This window comes from Equus asinus, chromosome 13 (genome assembly GCF_041296235.1).
Source record: "Equus asinus isolate D_3611 breed Donkey chromosome 13, EquAss-T2T_v2, whole genome shotgun sequence".
Lineage (NCBI taxonomy): Eukaryota > Metazoa > Chordata > Mammalia > Perissodactyla > Equidae > Equus > Equus asinus.
Window position 1 is genome coordinate 57,936,670 of NC_091802.1, and position 18,660 is coordinate 57,955,329.

The 18,660-nt window shown below is 46.9% G+C and overlaps 1 protein-coding gene across 8 annotated transcripts in view; it reads left to right on the plus strand.

Moving 5' to 3' along the window:
• TNRC6C (trinucleotide repeat containing adaptor 6C) overlaps nucleotides 1–18,253 on the plus strand; it is a 138,851-nt gene extending 120,598 nt beyond the window's left edge. For 5 of the 8 annotated variants that reach the window (XM_070483709.1, XM_070483713.1, XM_070483711.1 and 2 more), the window contains 7 exons: nucleotides 2,464–2,634; nucleotides 3,646–3,837; nucleotides 4,318–4,461; nucleotides 10,432–10,626; nucleotides 11,512–11,582; nucleotides 12,191–12,330; nucleotides 16,748–18,253. In XM_070483709.1, coding sequence (XP_070339810.1) covers nucleotides 2,464–2,634; nucleotides 3,646–3,837; nucleotides 4,318–4,461; nucleotides 10,432–10,626; nucleotides 11,512–11,582; nucleotides 12,191–12,330; nucleotides 16,748–17,108 — 1,274 coding nt within the window. In that variant the 3' untranslated portion in view covers nucleotides 17,109–18,253. Of the gene's footprint in view, nucleotides 1–2,463; nucleotides 2,635–3,645; nucleotides 3,838–4,317; nucleotides 4,462–8,211; nucleotides 8,329–10,431; nucleotides 10,627–11,511; nucleotides 11,583–12,132; nucleotides 12,331–16,747 lie in introns of all 8 variants that reach the window. The other 3 variants (XM_070483712.1, XM_070483715.1, XM_070483716.1) reach the window with 2 other exon arrangements.
• Nucleotides 18,254–18,660: the final 407 nt, after the last annotated feature.

An 18,660-nucleotide genomic window follows, 5' to 3' on the forward strand; every position in this document is an offset into this window, starting at 1 on the left:
TCCCTTTATTATTGTCCCACCCGTTACTGCCCTTTGCGTTTAAGAAGTGGCATAGGCTAGTAGTTAAGACCTGACTTGGAAATTAGACTGCCTACGTTAGTCTCAACTCCACCACCGACTCGTTCATTGCTTACTTGCACAACTTGCCGAACTGTTCTTTGACTCCATTTTCCCCATCTGAAGGTGGGAATACTTACTTTATAGGTTCTTTTAAAGATTAAGTGAGTTAATATGCGAAGTTCTTAGGACAGTGTCTAGCATACAGACACTTTGTAAAATGATAGCTATTTATGTAAGCACTTCTTTCTTAGGAATAGTTGTTGTAGAAACAAATTCAGTTCCATCTCCTGTTCTAAAGTGCTGTAGCTTCGGCTTCCTCATGTCCATCTGTCCTCTTAATCTGTTGTGGGAGAGTAAAATACACTAATCTTTACTCTTAAAGGTTAGTTTTCTTGAGCCAGCCTTAATGGTCTAGTGGTTAAAGTTTGGCACCCTCACTGCTTCGGCGGCCTGGGTTCGCTTCCCTGTCACAGAACCACACCACTGATCTGTCAGTTGCCATGCTGTGGCAGCAGCTCACATGGAAGAACTGGAAGGACTTCCAAGTAGGGTCCACAACCATGCGCTGGGGCTTTGTGGAGGAGGAGCACAAAAGGAGCAAGCTTGGCAATTGATGTTAGCTCAGGGCGAATCTTTCCCTGCCAAAACAAAAATTCATTTTCTTAATACAAATGAAAGAATTAGTGCAGTGAATCTTCAAAATTGGATGAAAAATAATTTTGATAAAATTTTATAACCTTCACACTAAAATTATAAGATAGATCTATTCAAAATAAATAGCTAATAAAGTATCAGAAACTTCACCTCTAAATTTGCCTGCCTGGTTGGTTCTCAGCATTTCTTCAGCAGCTGTAACTCCATCCACCTTCCTTCTCACACACAGTCTTTCCTTGTCTTCTGGAATTGGTCGTCTCTACAGGAAGATCATGCTTATAAAAACAAAAAAATAACCTTCATAACCAGTGTGATGCAGTGTGATTACAGAGCTATAGAGAAGGGAGAGTTCATATTCACCTCCAGTGGTGAAAGAAACATCAGAGCAGGGTCTAAGCTTGGACCTCAAAGGAGTCGGATTTCAGTAAATAAGGGGGAAGGCTTGCACAGAAGAAAGGGCAGGTTGCAGGGGCAGTCCTGTTGACGGGGGCCCCACCAGTCCAGCTCACCTGTGGAGGGAGTACAGAAACCAGACAGTGAAGTGGGGAGAGATGGTTGAGGCCCAGGGGTGGGATTTGGAGTGCTTTGAAGGCCGGGCTGCAGCCCAACCTCGTTGTCCACTCGCCTGACTAGATCTGTGCAGGTGGAATGAAGATGGCCGTGAAAGCAAACAGGCAGCCCCTTGACAGTATCTGACTTGCAGGGGTATTTTGTGAGGTCTGCAAAGTGTGTGTGTGTGTTAATTGCCAACATTTAAAAATTGGAAATGTTCAAATAAAGGTGGCGTCTGGCTTCTCTTAAAAATGGCTGCGTTGACTCTACGTTCCGTACAGCAGTCATTGGCTGGCACCAGTAGCACCTGCTTGTTTACACAGGGCAAGCACTGTCCCGTTTGCTACAATCCCCACCAGCCCCACTTCACCTTCTTTACATCGCTCGCTTGACCCATACAAGCATTTAAGTTTGCAGCCCCCAATTTAAAGTTAAGAACACAGATGTTCAATACCTTACTTAAGGGTAGAGATTTCCTCTTGCTTGCGTACCAGGATATGTGGTGTGGGAACTGCACTGTTAGAACATGATCTGTCAATATCAGGTTGCACTCTCATTGATTCTGCTCTCCACTCAAGCAGTCTGTCCAGCTCCTAACTGGTGTCCCCATGAGGAAGTCTTTCCATCGTCCCCATACCTCTCTCCATTAAACTGGCACAGCAATGGTTCTTGTCAGATACCCCAGGACCTGCTCTTAGCTGTAAGCAATAACCTCAGGATCAGCGCCCCATTCTGGCTGGGGCGAAATGGCAGCACTCAACATAGTACTGAATTGTCCCACCAGCTCGTTCTATGGGGAATACTTGAGAACACTGTTTAGAACTCTGAAAGGATTGTTTTCATCTGGTGAGTTTTACCCTAAGATCGGAAAAGATTTTCCTAATTGTTTGGACTTGTTCTATTCTGTGGGATCTGAGAAGCCACAGGACCATGTTTAGCAATTGAAACAAGTAAAATAAAGCAGAGTCATTAGTCTTAGTTAATCAAAGACTTTGTTAACCATTTTCACCTTAATTCAGAAATAATATTCCTAAAATATGTATTGTTAAGAAGACAGAAAGTTTTTTTCTTGCACCAGCATTAAAAGTTCAAGTACTTGGCTGTGAATTAAGACTTAGATCGATTCTCTACGAGAGCTCTGAAAAGCAGTAATTTAGAGGAAGAGCAGGCATGTCCTAATAGTATTTTCATTTTTAGCTGGACTGAACCCAAACATGAATGTCAACAGCATGGACATGACTGGTGGTTTGTCAGTGAAGGACCCGTCCCAGTCCCAGTCGCGCCTCCCTCAGTGGACACACCCCAGCCCGATGGACAGCGTACCCGGTGCTGCTTCTCCTCTCCTGGATCAGAACCCCAGCAAGCATGGTACACCCGCCAGCATGCTGTGTCTGCTCGCTGCTCACCCAGTTGCATAGCATGCTCATTTGTCACTCATACTGCATTTCTTTTCTCAAAATTCAGCACTGAAAGCTGAATAAAAAGTTCATTCCATTAGAGAGTACATGAGATCCCAGCTAGTCAGGATCAAACTTCTGGAAACCTCAACTACCAGATCTTAGCTGCAAACCCAGATTCAATTGAAAATGCCACAGAGTAGGAAAGAATATCAGTCATAGCCTGCATACTTTTTATTGTATCTGTATTCTTCAACAAAAATTTGAGTCTACCGAAAAGAAGTTTTTTCAATAAAATGATAAAACATAATAGAAAATCAAATTCCCAGAAAGGAGGAAGAAGCAAAAATGCTAGTAACTATAGGGGGAGATCTCACTGTTAAGCATTAAATTTAGCTCTAAATTTCCTCGTAGCATAAACTGCAAAGGAAATTTAATAGAGCATTTGATTGTCTCGTGATACAAAGTATTCTAAAAAGAAAAAGACAATTCTTCCTAATGGTTAATTCTGCAAGAAAATCACCACATGCTCTCTGGGCACTTTCCTAGGCAGGAGAGAGCTCAGTAGCCTATGGCTAGTTGGGTTAGTCTATATGAAGTTAAGGCCTCTGAGTGCACACACCCAGTTTGTCCTTTCATAGACTAGAGGGAGGATGGGACACAGGCAACAGCAAATTCCATCACTAATCACACAGACTCCTAAGTTGGCCCCAGAAAGGCTCGCTGTGCCAGCTTCCTGTGGGATGGGTATGTATTTTATCAAGATTTCCAACTTGACAAACCAAAATGGTTCTTAAAGAGTTTCAGTCTCTCAAGTATAAAGTTTGGGCTAACTGAAATAGACACTTACCTTGGAGAATGCTGGACAAACTGGGTGTGACAGTTTGTGCACCTCTTTTGAAAAGGGCAAGACCTGGCACCTGGCAGTCAGGGCTCATGGTGCCCCCATTCACTCGGCTCTTTGTTTCCTGCTGTCCTGCAGGTGCTATCCCTGGAGGTCTAGGCATTGGGCCTCCAGCTAAGTCCTCCATTGACGACTCCTATGGGCGGTACGATTTAATCCAGAACAGTGAGTCACCAGCCAGTCCTCCTGTAGCTGTTCCCCATAGCTGGTCGCGTGCCAAATCTGACAGTGATAAAATCTCAAATGGCTCCAGCATCAACTGGCCCCCAGGTAAGAGCGTGAACCACTCCTGTGCAGCAGCAGATCAGAACATGCTCCAGGCCCGAGGAGAGTGCTTAGGCCCGAGAGAAAGCAGGGCCTGAGCTAGGGATCCTGGAAGCATCCCTCGTAGCTTTGGTTTCTTCGTTGAGGTCCGTTTGTCGGGTCAGTTTTGGGTGAGGTCGGCATCAGGCGCTTCTCTGTAGTGCCTTGTTCAGTGGAAGAAGTGCAAGAGAGTGGGGGGCGGGCACTCTTGCCATCCAGGCAGGTAGTTTCTAGGCTTCACCATGCTGTCTGAACATGGTCTTAATGTGGCAGCTGGAACACCTGGTTCTGGTTTGTTCCAAAAGATTGATGATTTACTGAAAGAAAGTCTAAAATGTGTCTCTTAATTTAATTAGATTATAAAAATTTCCATAAATTATCATGAAGCAATGTGAAGGTACTCTTAATACTCATGTTTTAATTTTCATCTTGTTTGGAATTTTCCAGAATTCCACCCTGGAGTTCCGTGGAAAGGACTTCAGAATATAGATCCTGAGAATGACCCTGACGTCACTCCTGGAAGTGTCCCCACCGGGCCTACCATCAATACTACCATACAGGATGTCAACCGCTACCTCCTCAAGAGTGGAGGTGAGGAGGGGAGCCACTCCTCCTGCGTTTGTGTGGAAGGTCTCTACACGCAGCCAGAGGCATCAGGGTGCCAGTCTGGCTGTGAGGCGGGTGTGGTGTCAGACACACTCAGGGTGCTGTCTCCAGCCATCTGGAGCAGCGTAAGAAAAGGTCCAGCAGTGCTTATGGTGAAAACAGAGATTGATTTGTAAGTCTTTTTGCTGGATTTATTAACGCATCATTTTTTATAAGCATTGTGTTATAAAATCTCAGTATTAACCATTAAGCTTTTTAATGAAAAAGTTTCTACTTGAAATCTCTTTAAGAATGGATTGATGCTTTACTCATCCATCTCAGTCTGTTTTGCCTTTCCGCAAAAAGTCTGGTAAAAAAGACTGAAATCAGTCCCCAGGACTTTTTTCCTGGCACAAACTCATGATGCTAAATTTTGGCACACCATATGTCAGACTTCAGGACGCAGTAAGAGGAAGTGGTAAGCTGAGCTGTGAGCTTACCGAAAGCACAGAGTTCAAATGCGATATGGAGAAGGGCGGGGACTCGCTCCCCATTAAGTTATGCAAATGAAGAAGTTCTCTAAGTGCTGCCACTGATGAAGTTTGATCATCACCGTTCTAATAATGTGAAAGAATAGCTAGGTTGCCGTAGATGCTTATCACTAATAAAGTCACTTGAGTAGTTCCCAAAATGTTAATTTAGGTTTCCTACTTAAAATAAGACCTGTGGGGAAGATGCATTTCTTTTTAATGGTTCTTTAAAGTGATAGGATTCTAAGTGTGTCTGTGGTTTGAGTAGAAAGCCCCTGTAATTGCAGATCACCCTTCCTGTTGAATGCTGTGCATTCCTTGTGCTTCCATGCAGATGGTTCTTAGAACGGGGGCGTTGCGGGTGGCCCCGCTGTTGGGCAGATGAGTGGTACAGGGGCCTCAAAGCTGTGGGAAATGGAGCCCCTATGAGATGGCAAGGGGACAGGGAGGCACAAGCAAGAAGAAGGACTCCGCGCTCGCTGCTCGTCGCCTTGAGTGTGGCAGCAGGGTTGTACCAGAGCAGGGAACTTTAGTCAGTGAATTTTGAGGATTGTGGAGAAGTGTGAATAAGCTGTGCTCATCCAGGTATTAAAGTCATTGGGAAGAACCCAGGTTGCTTGTAGAGCTGAGCTTCCTGATGGTGCCCAAGGACTTATCCAGTGATCCCTTGGCCTCCAGGTGGCACCTGGGGCATTGTGGGCAGCCTCTGCACTTGCACGAGTGTGCCAGTGTGACAAAGGCGGGCTGGGGGAGGAGGTGAGTCCTCAGGGCAGAGCTAAGCGGCTGTCCTCCAGTGCCAGAGTGCTCGGCAGAGGAGACAGACTTAGAGGCACAAGAGAATCTGAGCGCGGGAGGCCGTCGAGACGAGACAAGACAGACAGGCGCTCCAGCTCTAGGATGAAGGAATCAAACAGCCGTCCATCCTGGGCAACTCGAAGCTTTACGTGGCGTCATATACCATCTAGGGACTTGGCGTTGAGGGGCATGTAGACGCTGAGAGTCTTGGGCAGGTCAGGCTGCTCACACCAGGCTCCTCCTCCATCCCATCCCCGGGAAAACCCTCGCTCCTCCACTCTGGCGCCCCTCGTGTGTGGCTTGTTATTTGAGAGAAGGGGGAGCATAATAAGCATGGCTTTACGTAAAAAGTGTTTACAAAGAAACACCCTACAACATTGCAGTAGAAGTAAACCGCAGAGGCCAGAGCCTCTCTCCAGAGTGAGCTGTGCTGTTCCCTGCCCAGGAGGTCAACCTGCCTCAGGGACCAAGCCACAAAAGGCTGTCATAGTTTTTTGTTTGTTTTGTTTGGATTTGGGTTTTGTTTTTTTGGTGAGGGAGATTGGCCCTGAGCTAACATCTCTGCCAGTCTTTCTCTGTTTTTTGTCTGTGAGATGCTGCCATAGCATGGCTTGAAGAGCAGTGTATGGTCCTGTACCCGGGATCTGAACCCATGAACCCTGGGCCGCCAAAGCAGAGCGTGCGATCGTAACCAGTACATTACCGGGCTTGCCCTCAACGTTTTGAGTGACCAGGCTGATCTAAAATACAGACAGAGAAAAATTACGAAAATGTGTCCTGGAAGGAAAACAGAAGTAGCCCTCTGGGCTTATATATTTTATAGATTTTCATGATGGAATTTTCTCTTTTGTTGAGTATACTAGGTGTTGTTTTTTTAATTTACATTTTTGTTTTTTATTTATTGCCTTTGGTATTCAGTTCTGATTGATATTAAAGATTTGCCTTAGCCCAGTGTTTGTTTGATGTTATTTATAGCTTTAACCCTTGTTAAGTGAGTATTAACCAGAATGGGGAGTGCAGTCATGCCCTTTCATCCCTAGTGATGCTAACACTTCCTTTGGAAAGGAAAGCCAACCGTGATTTTAGGGGATAAATTCCAGTATTAAAACTGAAACTTCCAAAACTAGAACACTGTTAAAATCTAAGTACCCTATTGTTAATTATGAAAGAAATCCACATAGAGTTAAATAGTCTGTAGCCTTGGGATCCTAGGTTGATTGCATTTTGTTGGTAAATGAAAGAAGAGGGTTTAGGAAGAAAGCTTAAGATGTTCGTAGCTTTTAAAATTGAAGACCAGATTACAAATAAATTTTCATGTTCATCAACTCTGGTGTCCTCAGGGCACTGCAAACAGCTGTGCAGGTTGTATACTGCGCAAGTCTGGGAGGTGCACACACCTGGTAGTCCCGGTGAAGGATGCCCCTGAGGTTGTTCAGTGCACCTCACCAGGTGGGGCCTTATGTGGGCTGGGTCCCATGTCTTTGGAGATTCTGTTTATGGTGGTGAACTTGACAGCCAGTGTTAGGTGTTGTGTCCTCTCCCCCAGCCAGCTTCTACACCCTGGCAGAGTCATTTTCCAAGTCACAGAGCTCTGATTCCATCCTGCTTTCACCCGAACTGTCACCACTGCTTCATCATCTCCTTCCGCGGGCTCTTGCTTTCCTCAGAGAGTCGTGAGGGAGAGAGACGCGAAAACACACCAGTTAGCAGGAGCTGAGCTTTCTGGAGGAGCGGGGGAGCCTTAAGGATGGCCACACACCCTCCGCCTCCCTCCTGGGTGCAGGAACCGAGGCATTTTCAAAGTCAGAAGCTGCAGTTCTGGAGATGGAGGAAGTCACATTCACACAGTTGTTAGGCAGATCCTGTCATCCTTCCTGCACTGCAGGAGAGAAATGCGTGGGGGAGGTAATGGGATACCTGAGACATTGTGAGTCAGAAAAAAGTGCGGATATTTTTATGGTAAAATTTATAACAAAAAGCTTAGCGTTTTGTTTTGTATTTTCAATTTTGTGGGTATTATTTGAAGTGTGAAAAGATGGAGATTGCCCTGTATTTTTATTTTCATCTCATTTGGAAGGGGAATTCACTGTGATCTTTTCAAACTCTGGCGTGGCGTTTTGAACATCCTGGTGGTGATTCTCTTCTCTCGTGCCTTGAGCCCCTGTCCCAGAGAAGTTGATGCCATGTCCTCATCTCTGCTTCTCGGCCTCAGGCCTCTCCAGGTGGCGTGGCTCCCCAGGGGAGGAGGGCTGCGTGTCTCTTCCCTCCTTCGCTGTGCTCTTGATCATGTCACACCTTCCTTTTCAGCCAGCTCCAGACACGGCAGTGTGGGAGGAGATTTGTCCTTGGTTGTTAGAAGCCTCCCACCCTAGTTAGATGGCTGCCCCAGCGCGCCCGCGCCCACCTTCTTAGTGCCTGTTTGGTTCTGCAGGGTCCTCCCCACCATCATCTCAGAATGCCACACTGCCTTCCTCGAGTGCCTGGCCGCTCAGTGCCTCTGGCTTCAGTCGCTCTTTCAGCAGCATTGCGCCCGCTCCTAGTGTTGCAGGTATGCAACTGGCCTCTCGACGTGCAGGTAGCCTTTTCTTTCTTTCCCCGAACAAAACTGACAGGCCCGGCTTTTCTTGATGGTCTCTCTGTTCTCTCCCTGAATCGGGAGGCCATGGGGTTTGATGGAGAGTGGGCCTGAGCTCTGCCGGAACCGCTTCAGGACGTAAGGCACAGCTGCCTCCTCCCGTGTGAAGTGGGAATGCTGTCCTTCCGTGGGGTTGTCCTGAAGATCACGTGATTATGTAACTGCCTGGCGCAGGACATGACGTAGCTCTGCCTAAATGGATCTGCTTTCCTCTCTCCTCCCTTCCCGCCGTGGCTACAAGACAAGGGTATACAAGGGCTTAAACCCTGGAGGTGGCAGCTGCTTGGAGTTTGCTGCTACTTGAGTTCACCGTCAGGGATGAAGGGGACCGCAGCAGGCCCCGTAACTAACTCCCAGCACCCAGCGTGTGACTGCGTTCCATTACGCCGATAAATGCTGTGCCTGGATTATTTCTCTATTGCCGTAGACATTGTGACTCTCTTGAGTAAGAAATTTCTTTTAGGGGCCCGCCCAGTGGCACAGCAGTTAAGTGCACACATTCTGCTTTGGCAGCCTGGGGTTCACCAGTTCAGATCAAGGGCACGGACATGGCACTGCTTGGCACGCCATGCTGTGGCAGGCGTCCCACATATAAAGTAGAGGAAGATGGGCACGGATGTTAGCTCAGGGCCAGTCTTCCTCAGCAAAAAGAGGAGGAGTGACAGAAGATGTTAGCTCAGGGCTAAACTTCCTCCAAAAAAAAAAAAAAGAAATTTCCTTTAGGCTTAGAGGAGAATTGAGAATTCTTTGTCATAAAAACTTCGGAGGAATTTGAATCTAAAAATTTTAAGACAAGGATATAAAGAAATGTGGACACAACGCAAACAAAATGGGTAGCAGGTTTGTAAATAGAGAACTTAAATAAGGAGAGTTTATTGTTTACAAATTTCTTCAAATGTATTCCTGTATTCCATCAAACCTTCTCATCCAGACTTTTTTAAACCAGTGTAAGAATGCTATAGGAATTCTTTGAATACCAGTACATAGGGAAGAAAGTAGTTTTGATGTAGTTTAGCATCTTATTAAAAAGAGAGAGTGCGTCTGCAGTATTTTTATTCTTTCTGATGTTTACAGAGGGGATAATTAGACCTTTAATGCTTCCATACTCATTGAGCTAAAGAGAAGGGGCAAAACACCATTGTCTTTCCTGCATCGAAGGCAGTTTTCAGGGCATTTTTGTTTTTCTGATCAGTGACACCTTGGCTCAGACGAGCGTTTGTTTGTTGTGAAGGCATAGTGGGCTCTGGTGGCCAGGGCTGGAGGGGGACTTGGTGGCGGGGTTTGGGTTGGCCTGGTCACTGTGGTGCTGTCCAGGGAGGGGGCATGGCTGGCTCCAGGTGTCTGCACATCCAAGCCGAGCCCTGGGCACAGGATGGCGTGGGGCTGCTGGTCATTACGAGTTTTGTTTTTTCTCTCAAAGAGCCTTAAAACAAGCTCCCCTCAACCACTGCGCCAAGGTGCCCAGGTGCCAAGCCGCTCAGCCCTCAGGGCGGCAGGGCCACACAGCGTCTAGAGTGTGCTCGGAGGGCGGGCCTCAGAGCTGCGCAGGAGAACGGTGGTAGCCATGGGTCTGGGCGGGCTGTGTCTGAAGGGGCATTGCTTTGAAAAGGGACCGATACCTAAAGAAATAGCATCAAAGACGTATACACATTAGGCTTTTGACCTTGATTAATTTGTTGTAAGATGTGTCCCAGTAGAATATGTTCATAAGTTAGCTTAACGTTGAACTATAGAAATGCTGTTTTCTTGGTGGCAAACTTGTGTCTGGCACATTTAGCAAATTGATTAAGTATCAGAAATACTGGCAAGGTGTATACTGGCCCCAGTCAGACTGTCTCTGGGCAGAAATTCAAGAGGGCGCTTGCCCGTGGTTCCAGTAGGGGGCGCTTTGCCTGGTGTTTCTTTTCATCATGCAGTCTCCTGGAGCCCGAGAGCACTTTACATGGTTCTCCACACTGCACTGACTTTTCTTCTTTGTCTCAAGAACGCCTGTGCTCCATTTCTCTTCCTTCCCAGGTAAACTTTCGGACATTAAATCAACGTGGTCCTCTGGCCCTGCCTCCCACACGCAAGCCTCTCTGTCTCATGAACTGTGGAAGGTGCCCAGAAACACTGCTGCACCCACAAGGCCACCTCCAGGGTTAACCACCCCCAAGCCTTCCTCCACCTGGGGAGCCAGTCCCCTTGGCTGGACCAGCTCTTACTCCTCGGGTACGCACCAGTTCTCGTGTTCAGATGGGGTGGGTTGGCGGGGGTGGGGCTTCCTGCCAGCTCTGCTTACCTGTAGGGAATATGCCTATCGTTTTGTCCTGCAGCTCCTTTGTAAGGACCCCTGGACCCTAGGAGAGCTTAGAAGGGGGCCAAGGCGCCCTAGCGTCTCAGGGCGTTGGCTGCCCAGCACTCCAGCTGCCAGTGTTCTCAGCATCAGCCCCAGGTGATGAGGCACACAGCAGTTTTGCTTGGGCCAGGAGGTCCCCAATGCTCCCAGCCCCCATTGAGGGGCCATGCTGGGTCCTTGGAGAAGGCCCATTCAGTCAGCACGAGAGTCTCCATTTCTACTTTGCTGTTTGCTTCTCCAGAACATTTTGCTGGAGCATAGGGCTTTCCAGGCCCAAAGAAAACAAACCCACACACTTGAGAGCACTGCCGCCGTGATGCTGCAGCGCATGGGCTTCTGTCACTGCCCTGTCCTGAACTGTAGGGAGGAAAGAAGCACACCAGGAATTTAAGAAAGTGCCACTGAAACCAGCTGCAGGTGGCTTGAAAATAGCTGTTTCAGCCTTTTAATAGCAGCCCTCTGGGTCTGCTTTGTTTTATTAACAAGTAGAATTTTAGAGCGTTGATTCTAAATGGGGCAGGGTCGGGGGATGGAAGAGGAGGAGACCAGAACTTCTGGCAGTGGCTCTGCGGGGATTGTGAGGTTTTGGGTTATCCAACCAAAAAGAGCAAATGGGTTTTCAGAGGTGGAGAAAGGCTCGGAGCGCACGGTGACGGTGCACACCGCCGGCTGCGCTGCCGGATGCGAAGCTGTGGGAAGAGAGCTAGCTGTCTGCTGTGCGCGGCCTTGCTGACTGAGTTCTTCCCGGGCCCGTGCAGGTTCTGCTTGGAGCACTGACACCTCAGGAAGAACAAGCAGCTGGCTCGTTCTCCGCAACCTCACGCCCCAGGTACAGGCAGCAGCACAGCCCGAGAGTCCCTGAGCTCGAGGGCCTCGTCAGCGACCCAGAGGGCCAGCCACCCACGCGCGGTGCACGCTGGTCTCCCTGCCGGGTGCCCTCAGTCAGGGCCCAAAGGGAAGGCAGGCAGCCTCGAGCCAGCGCCAGGGCTCCTTTAACTGTGTTCCTGGTGAATTGTTGACTTTTCCCTCTTTTGAGGCTTAAAAGTAGACCTTTGTAAACAGAACTGCTCATCTGTAACTGTTGCCACTCGTGAGTGGTCTGGCCTGTGCTTGCCTTTCCCAGGCTCAGGGGCCGCGAGGCTGCGGGACCCACAGGCTCTGCGTGACATGCCGTGGTGAGAGGGGGTCAGAGAAAAGGGGTGTTCTCCTTCTGAGGAGCTTAATTCATGAGATACAATAGAGGTGTCCAAGATTAAAACGTACATGGTAAATTACGAGCTATGAACAGTTACTATCATGAAGTCGTATGCGTTAAGCCCTCTCGAGGGCGTTTTCCCAGTGTTTGGTGCGCCTGGATTTCATAGATGTTTTCTTTGAAGAACGTAGTGGAAGAAGTCCCAGGAAGCGCGTTACCGCCCCCTCTGCTTCCTCAATCAGATCGATGGCTCGACGCTGCGGACGCTGTGTTTGCAGCACGGCCCTCTCATCACGTTCCACCTGAACCTGACTCAAGGCAACGCTGTGGTCCGGTACAGCTCCAAGGAGGAAGCCGCCAAGGCCCAGAAGTCCCTGCACATGTACGTCTCCTCTCTGCCGGTGGGCTGCCTGTGGCTGCGCCGTGGCGGCGCTGGGTTTGGGTGTTGTAGGAGTGTCCTGGGGCTACTGCGACAAAGCACTGCAGGCACAGACGTTGACTGTCTCACAATTCTGGAGGCTGCAAGTCTGAGACCAAGGTGTCAGCAGGGTTGGTGCCTTCCGAGGCTTCTCTCCTTGGCTTGCAGACAGCTGCCCTCTCCCTGTGTCCTTACATGGTCATCTCTCAGTCTAAGTGTGTGTGTGTCCTAACGTCCTCTTCTCATAAGGACACCAGTCACAGTGGCTTAGGGCCACCCATATGACCTCCTTTTAACTCAGTTACGTCTTTAAAGTCCCTCTCCAAACATGGGCACAAGTGAGCTCTTGGGGGCTAGGGCTTCAACATAGGGATTTGGGGGGGACACAGTTCACCCCATAACAAGTGTCTTGTGACACATTGGTTTCTTCTGCTGCTGAGTTGCCATGGCCATGCCCTCCAGCAGGGAGAGGCCCCCCAAGAGAGTACACGTAGAGCCCAGGGATGGAAAGAAGACCCTCCACGAGGTAACACCGGGCATGTGACCTGTTCATGCCCACTGCTGGGCCTAGCAGGGGTCCTTCTAGGCACTCTTCTCCCCTGATTAAAGGACGCTTTTGATAAGATGTGTGAGTAGACCTACTCAGCGACATCACTTGGGATGTGGGACCTAGAAATTAGTTATTCCTGGTTTTAGTCCAGGATGTAAATTACAGTGATCCTAAATGATACCCAAGTTAAATGGTGCATTCACACGCTTCCTTAAGAATGTCCTGTCTCCACCTACACAGTGTGGCTGCTAGAATCTAAAATGAGAAAAAAGTTCATCATCTAGACTCAGATGTGGCAGTGGCAAAACCAGAACCACAGGGTTATTCCTGGGTGGCCCGGGCATGAACCTTCGGCTGCGCTTTGCTCATTAAAACAGAGAGCTAGTGAGGCCAACACAGGAAAACGCCAGTCTGCTCCACTCACATGACCCCTGTCCTGCTCTCTTGTTTGTTTTGAGGGGGTTTTTTTTGGAGATGTAATTGACATACAACATTGGGTCAGTTTAAGGTGTACATGTTGATTTAATACATTTATATATTGCGGCGTGATTACCACCACAGCATTAGCTAACTCCTCCATCAGGGCACGGAATTATCATTTCTTTTTTGTGGTGAAAACATTTAAGGTCTCCTCTTAGCAACTTTGAAATATTTAATGCAGTGTTGTTAACTCTAGTCACCACGGTGCACGTTAGCTCCCCACAACTTACTCGTCTTAGCACCAGAAGTTTGTGTGCCCTTTGCCAGCCATCTCCCCATCTCCCCCCCAAGTCCCTGGAAACCACCATTCTACTCTGTCTCTACAAGCTTGGCTTTTAGGTTCCACATATAAGTGAGGTCACACAGTGTTTATCTTGCTCGGTTTGACTTATCTCACTTAGCCGGAGGCCCTCAAGATTTATCCATCTCGCCACAAATGGCAGGGGATCCTTCTCTCTCATGGCTGAAAGTATTCCTCTGTGTGTGTGTGTGTGTGTGTGTGTGTCCATCCCCCCTCCTCTCTCTCCATATATATACATCACGTTTTCTTTATTTACAGTCAGCTGTTAACAGACCCTTGGGTTGTTTCTGTCTCTTGGCTATCGTGAATAATGCTGCAGTACACACGGGAGTGCAGCCATCTTTTTGAGATCCTATTTTCATTTCCTTTGAATAAATACCCAGAAGTAGGCTTGCTGGACCATATGGTAGTTCTATTTTTAACTTTTTGAGGAACCTCCACACTGGTTTCCATAGTGGCTGCACTAATTTACAGGCCCACCCACAGTGCACGAGGGCTCCCTTTCTCCACATCATCACCACCGCTGGCCATCTCTTGTCTTCTCGGTGACAGCCATTCTAACAGGTGTGAGGTGATACCACATTGTGGTTTTGATTTGCATTTCCCTGATAATTAGTGACACTGAGCATTTTCATGGACCTGTTGGCCATCTGTATGTCTTCTTTGGAAGAATGTCTATTCAGCTCTTGTGCCCATTTTGTAATCAGATTGTTTGGTTTTTCATTATTGAGTTTATATGAGTTCTCTCTATATTTTGGATACTAACCCCTTATCGGATAGATGATTTACAAATGTTTTTCATATTCCATAGGTTGCGTTTTCATTTTGTTGATGGTTTCCTTTGCTGTGCAGAAGCTTTCTAGTTTGATGTAGTCCCACTTATTGATTTTTGCTCTTGTTGCTTGTGGTGTTGTATCCAAAAGTTCATTGCAAAAGCCAAGGTCAAGGAGCTTTTTCCCTGTGTTTTCTTCTAGAAGTTTTACAGTTTCAGGTCTTGTGTTTGTCTTTAATCCATTTTAAGTTATTTTTTGTGAGTGGTATGAAATAGGGGTCCACTTTCATTTTTCTGCCTGTGAATATCCAGTTTTCCCAGTACCACTTATTGAAGAAGCTATCCTTTCCTCACTGAGTGTTCTTGGCCCCTTGTGAAATAGTGGCCTTTGTATGTGGGGGGATCTGTTTCTGGGCTCTCTATTCTGTTCCACTGGTCTATGTGTCTGTCTTTATGCCAGCACCATACTGCTTTAATTACTGTAGCTTTGTAATGTAGTTTGAAATCAGGAAGTGTGATGCCTCCAGCTTTGTTCTTCTTCCTCAGGATTGCATTGGCTATTCAGAGTCTTCTGGTGCCATACAAATTTTAGGATTGTTTTTACTATTTCTGTGAAGAATGCCATTGGAATGTTGATAGGGATTACATTGAATCTATAGATAGCTTTGGGTTTTATGGACATTTTAACAATATTAATTCTTCCAATCCATGAACACAGGTATCTTTCCATTTGTATTTTCAATTTCTTTCATCAAAGTTTTATGGTTTTCATCATACAGATCTTTCACTTCCTTGGTTAAATTTGTTTCTGAGTATTTTATTGTTTTTTATGCCACTGTGAATGGGATTTTTTATTTCTTTCTTTTTAGATATTTCATTATCATTGTATAGAAACACACCTGTTTTCTGCATGTTGATTTTCGATCGTGCAACTTTACTGAAGTTATTGATTAGTTCCACCAGTTTTTGGCGGAGCCTTTAGGATTTTCTCTGTATAAGATCATGTCATCTATAGATAATGACAGTTTTACTTCTTCCGTTCTGATTTGGATGCCTTTTGTTTCTTTATCTTGCCTGATCATTCTGGCTAAGACTTCCAGTCATATGTTGAATAGAAATGACAAGAGTGGGCACCCTTGTCTTATTCCTGATCTCAGAGGAAAGGCTTTCAACCTCTCACCATTGGTGATCATGTTAGCTGTGTTTGTCAAATATGGCCTTTATTATGTTGAGACCTGTTCCTTCTGTACACTATTCATTGAGGGTCTTTATCATGAAAGGTTGTTGTGTTTGGTCAGATGCTATTCCTGCATCTATTGAGGTGCTCTTTGATTTCGATCTGTCACTCTCTCAATGTGGTGCATCACATTGATAGATTTCCGTATGTGGAACCATCCCTGCGTCCCGGGATGAGTCCCACGTAATCATGGTGTGTGGTCATTTTAATGTGCTCTTGATTCAGTTTGCTAATATTTTGTTGAGGATTCTTGCATCTGTATTCATCAGGGATATTGTTGTGTGGTTTTCCTGTATGTCCTTATCTGGCTTTGGTATCAGGATAATACTGGCCTCAGAAAATGAGTTTGGGAGTGTTCCCTCCTCTTCAGTTTTTTTGGGAAGAGTGTGAGAAGGGCTGGTGTTAGTTCTTCTTTAAACGTTTGGTGGAACTCACCAGGGACGCCATCTGGTCCTGGGCTTTTCCGTGTTGGGAGGTTTTGATTACTGATTCAGCCTCCTGACTCATTATTGCTCTGTGCAGGTTTTCTCTTTCTTCTGATTCAGTCTTGGTAAGTCATTTTTCTAGGAATTTGTCCGTTTCTTCTAGGTTATCCAGTATCCTGGCATATAGCTGTTTGTAGCAGGCTCTTACGATCCTGTGTACTTCTGTGGTGTCAGTTGTGATGTCTCCTCTTTCATTTATGATTTTATTTATTTGAGTCTTCTCTCTTTTTTCTTAGCTAATCTAGGTAAAGGTTTGTCAATTTTGTTTATCTTTTTTATTTTAACATTTTATTTTTATTTTTCCTTTTTCTCCCCAATGCCCCCTGGTACATAGTTGCATATTTTTAGTTGTACGTCCTTCTAGTCGTGGCATGTGGGACACCGCCTCAGCATGGCTTGATGAGAGGTGCCATGTCTGCGCCCAGGATCCAAACCAGCAAAACCCTGGGCTGCCGTAGTGGAGCACGCAAACTTAACCACTCGGCCATAGTCAGTACCCCCTATTTATCTTTTTAAAAAACCAGCTCTTAGTTTTGTTGCTGTGCTCCTCTTTTAGGTGTGTTCTGGGAAACACTACCATCTTGGCCGAGTTCGCTGGCGAAGAAGAAGTGAATCGTTTCTTAGCCCAAGGCCAAGCGCTGCCGCCCACCTCCAGCTGGCAGTCCAGCACTGGCACCAGCCAGACACGGCTGGGCGCCTCGGGCAGCTCCCATGGCCTGGTGCGGAGCGACGCTGGCCACTGGAACGCCCCGTGCCTGGCAGGCAAAGGGAGCAGTGACCTGCTGTGGGGTGGGGTTCCACAGTACTCAAGCAGCCTGTGGGGCCCACCCAGCAGCGACGACGGCAGGGTGATAGGAAGCCCCACCCCGCTGAACACTCTGCTTCCCGGCGACCTTCTCAGTGGCGAGTCCATCTAGGACCGAGAGGACGGTAGGCGCCACAATCATCAGCACTAGGAAGAAAAAGCTGACCCTTTCCAGTCCGGGCATTGCTGAGGACCCCACTTGCCCCAAGCAGCCCGGCAGCCCTTTCGAGTACCTCTGTCCAGAACTGAAGACAAACCTTCGCCGCAGTCCTTGCGAACTGTTCCCAAGACAGTACGGGCTGCGCTTGGTCAGTGTCACATGCTAATGACAGGATGTTTCTCATAGCTTTTTATTTTGTGTTGTCTTATGTTTGTATGGTGTGTTGTCATTTTGATTTTTTAAGTATAAAAGCTGCTTAGAATAGTTCTATCATGAAGGGCACTTTTCAGATTGTGGGCTGGAAAGGGTTATTTTATCAAGGGGGGAGGGAGGGAGACGAGAAAGCCTATTGAAAACGAGCCTGTGACGATTATGCACATTACCAGAGGCGACCCGTAATCAGGGGGCTGGCGTGTTCATCGCTGGGACTCCGCACGGTGGCCCTGGCGGCCCAGAGCAGCGTGCTGAGCGGGAGGACTGGCCTGCCGTCTGCTCTCTGTCCCCATGGGGCCGCCTATGCACATTACCTTGTTTCATTACTTTTTCATGTCATTTTTTTTATCCCAAAAAATATTTTTTAAAAGTTAAAAAAAAAGACATATCAAACATGCAAATACTTGAATCCAGCAGGCCAATAGTGAAATGTGAACACTTTCTAATTCTACACCTCCAGGTTGACGTCAGTACGCAGAAACAGGCTCTAGGAAAAATTTCTAAGTTCACAGCCTATGTGTGTGTGTGTTGAAAGAAGCGTGTGTGTGCACTTTCTGTGTCCGCGTGTTAAGTGTGTGAGGGATTTAACTGTGGGTTTTCCCTTTTATTCAGTATATGCTTTTTTTTTGGCGCATTGGTCAAACGTTTGTTATTATTGTTATTAGCTTCTAACTTTGCACTGAGTGTCCCTGCCCTTCCTTTAGCTAATCCTATCCATTAAAGAGAATTCACAGGACAGGGCCGGCGACAATTCATGTGTAAATGTTTACTCAAGGACTCTGTTATTGCGTTTAAAAATTACAGTGTATATCTCTGGAGAAATAATATGTATACCTACCTTTAGCAGCTTTTTATTGTGGACTAATGCAAGAAAATTATTACCAGAGTATTGCACCATTTTTCCATTTGGAATATAAAGTTAAAGAGAAAAAGACTGTTGTCGAACTGTGGCCATAGATACTTGCAGAGAATGGATGGTTCCGCGGGAGGAACAGAAACGAGCACTTGGACGTGGGTTGTGACTGCTTTCGGAGGAGCCTGGGTTAGGGCTCCCACCTGTTTACAGACTTTTTTTTCTCCTTCAAGACTTTAAAGTAAAAAAATTTTAAAAAGGAATTAAAAAAAAAAGAAAAAAAAAGACTTGCGTCGTGAAGAAACCTATTTTCAGAATGCAGACCGCTACTTCAGAGCTCTGGGATTGGACAGTGTTGTTGTTCCCTCCGGCCATCGTCGTGGACTCTGTCGATCGTCCCCCTCGTCAAGGTGACAGGCGTCGTGGTCACTGTCTTGC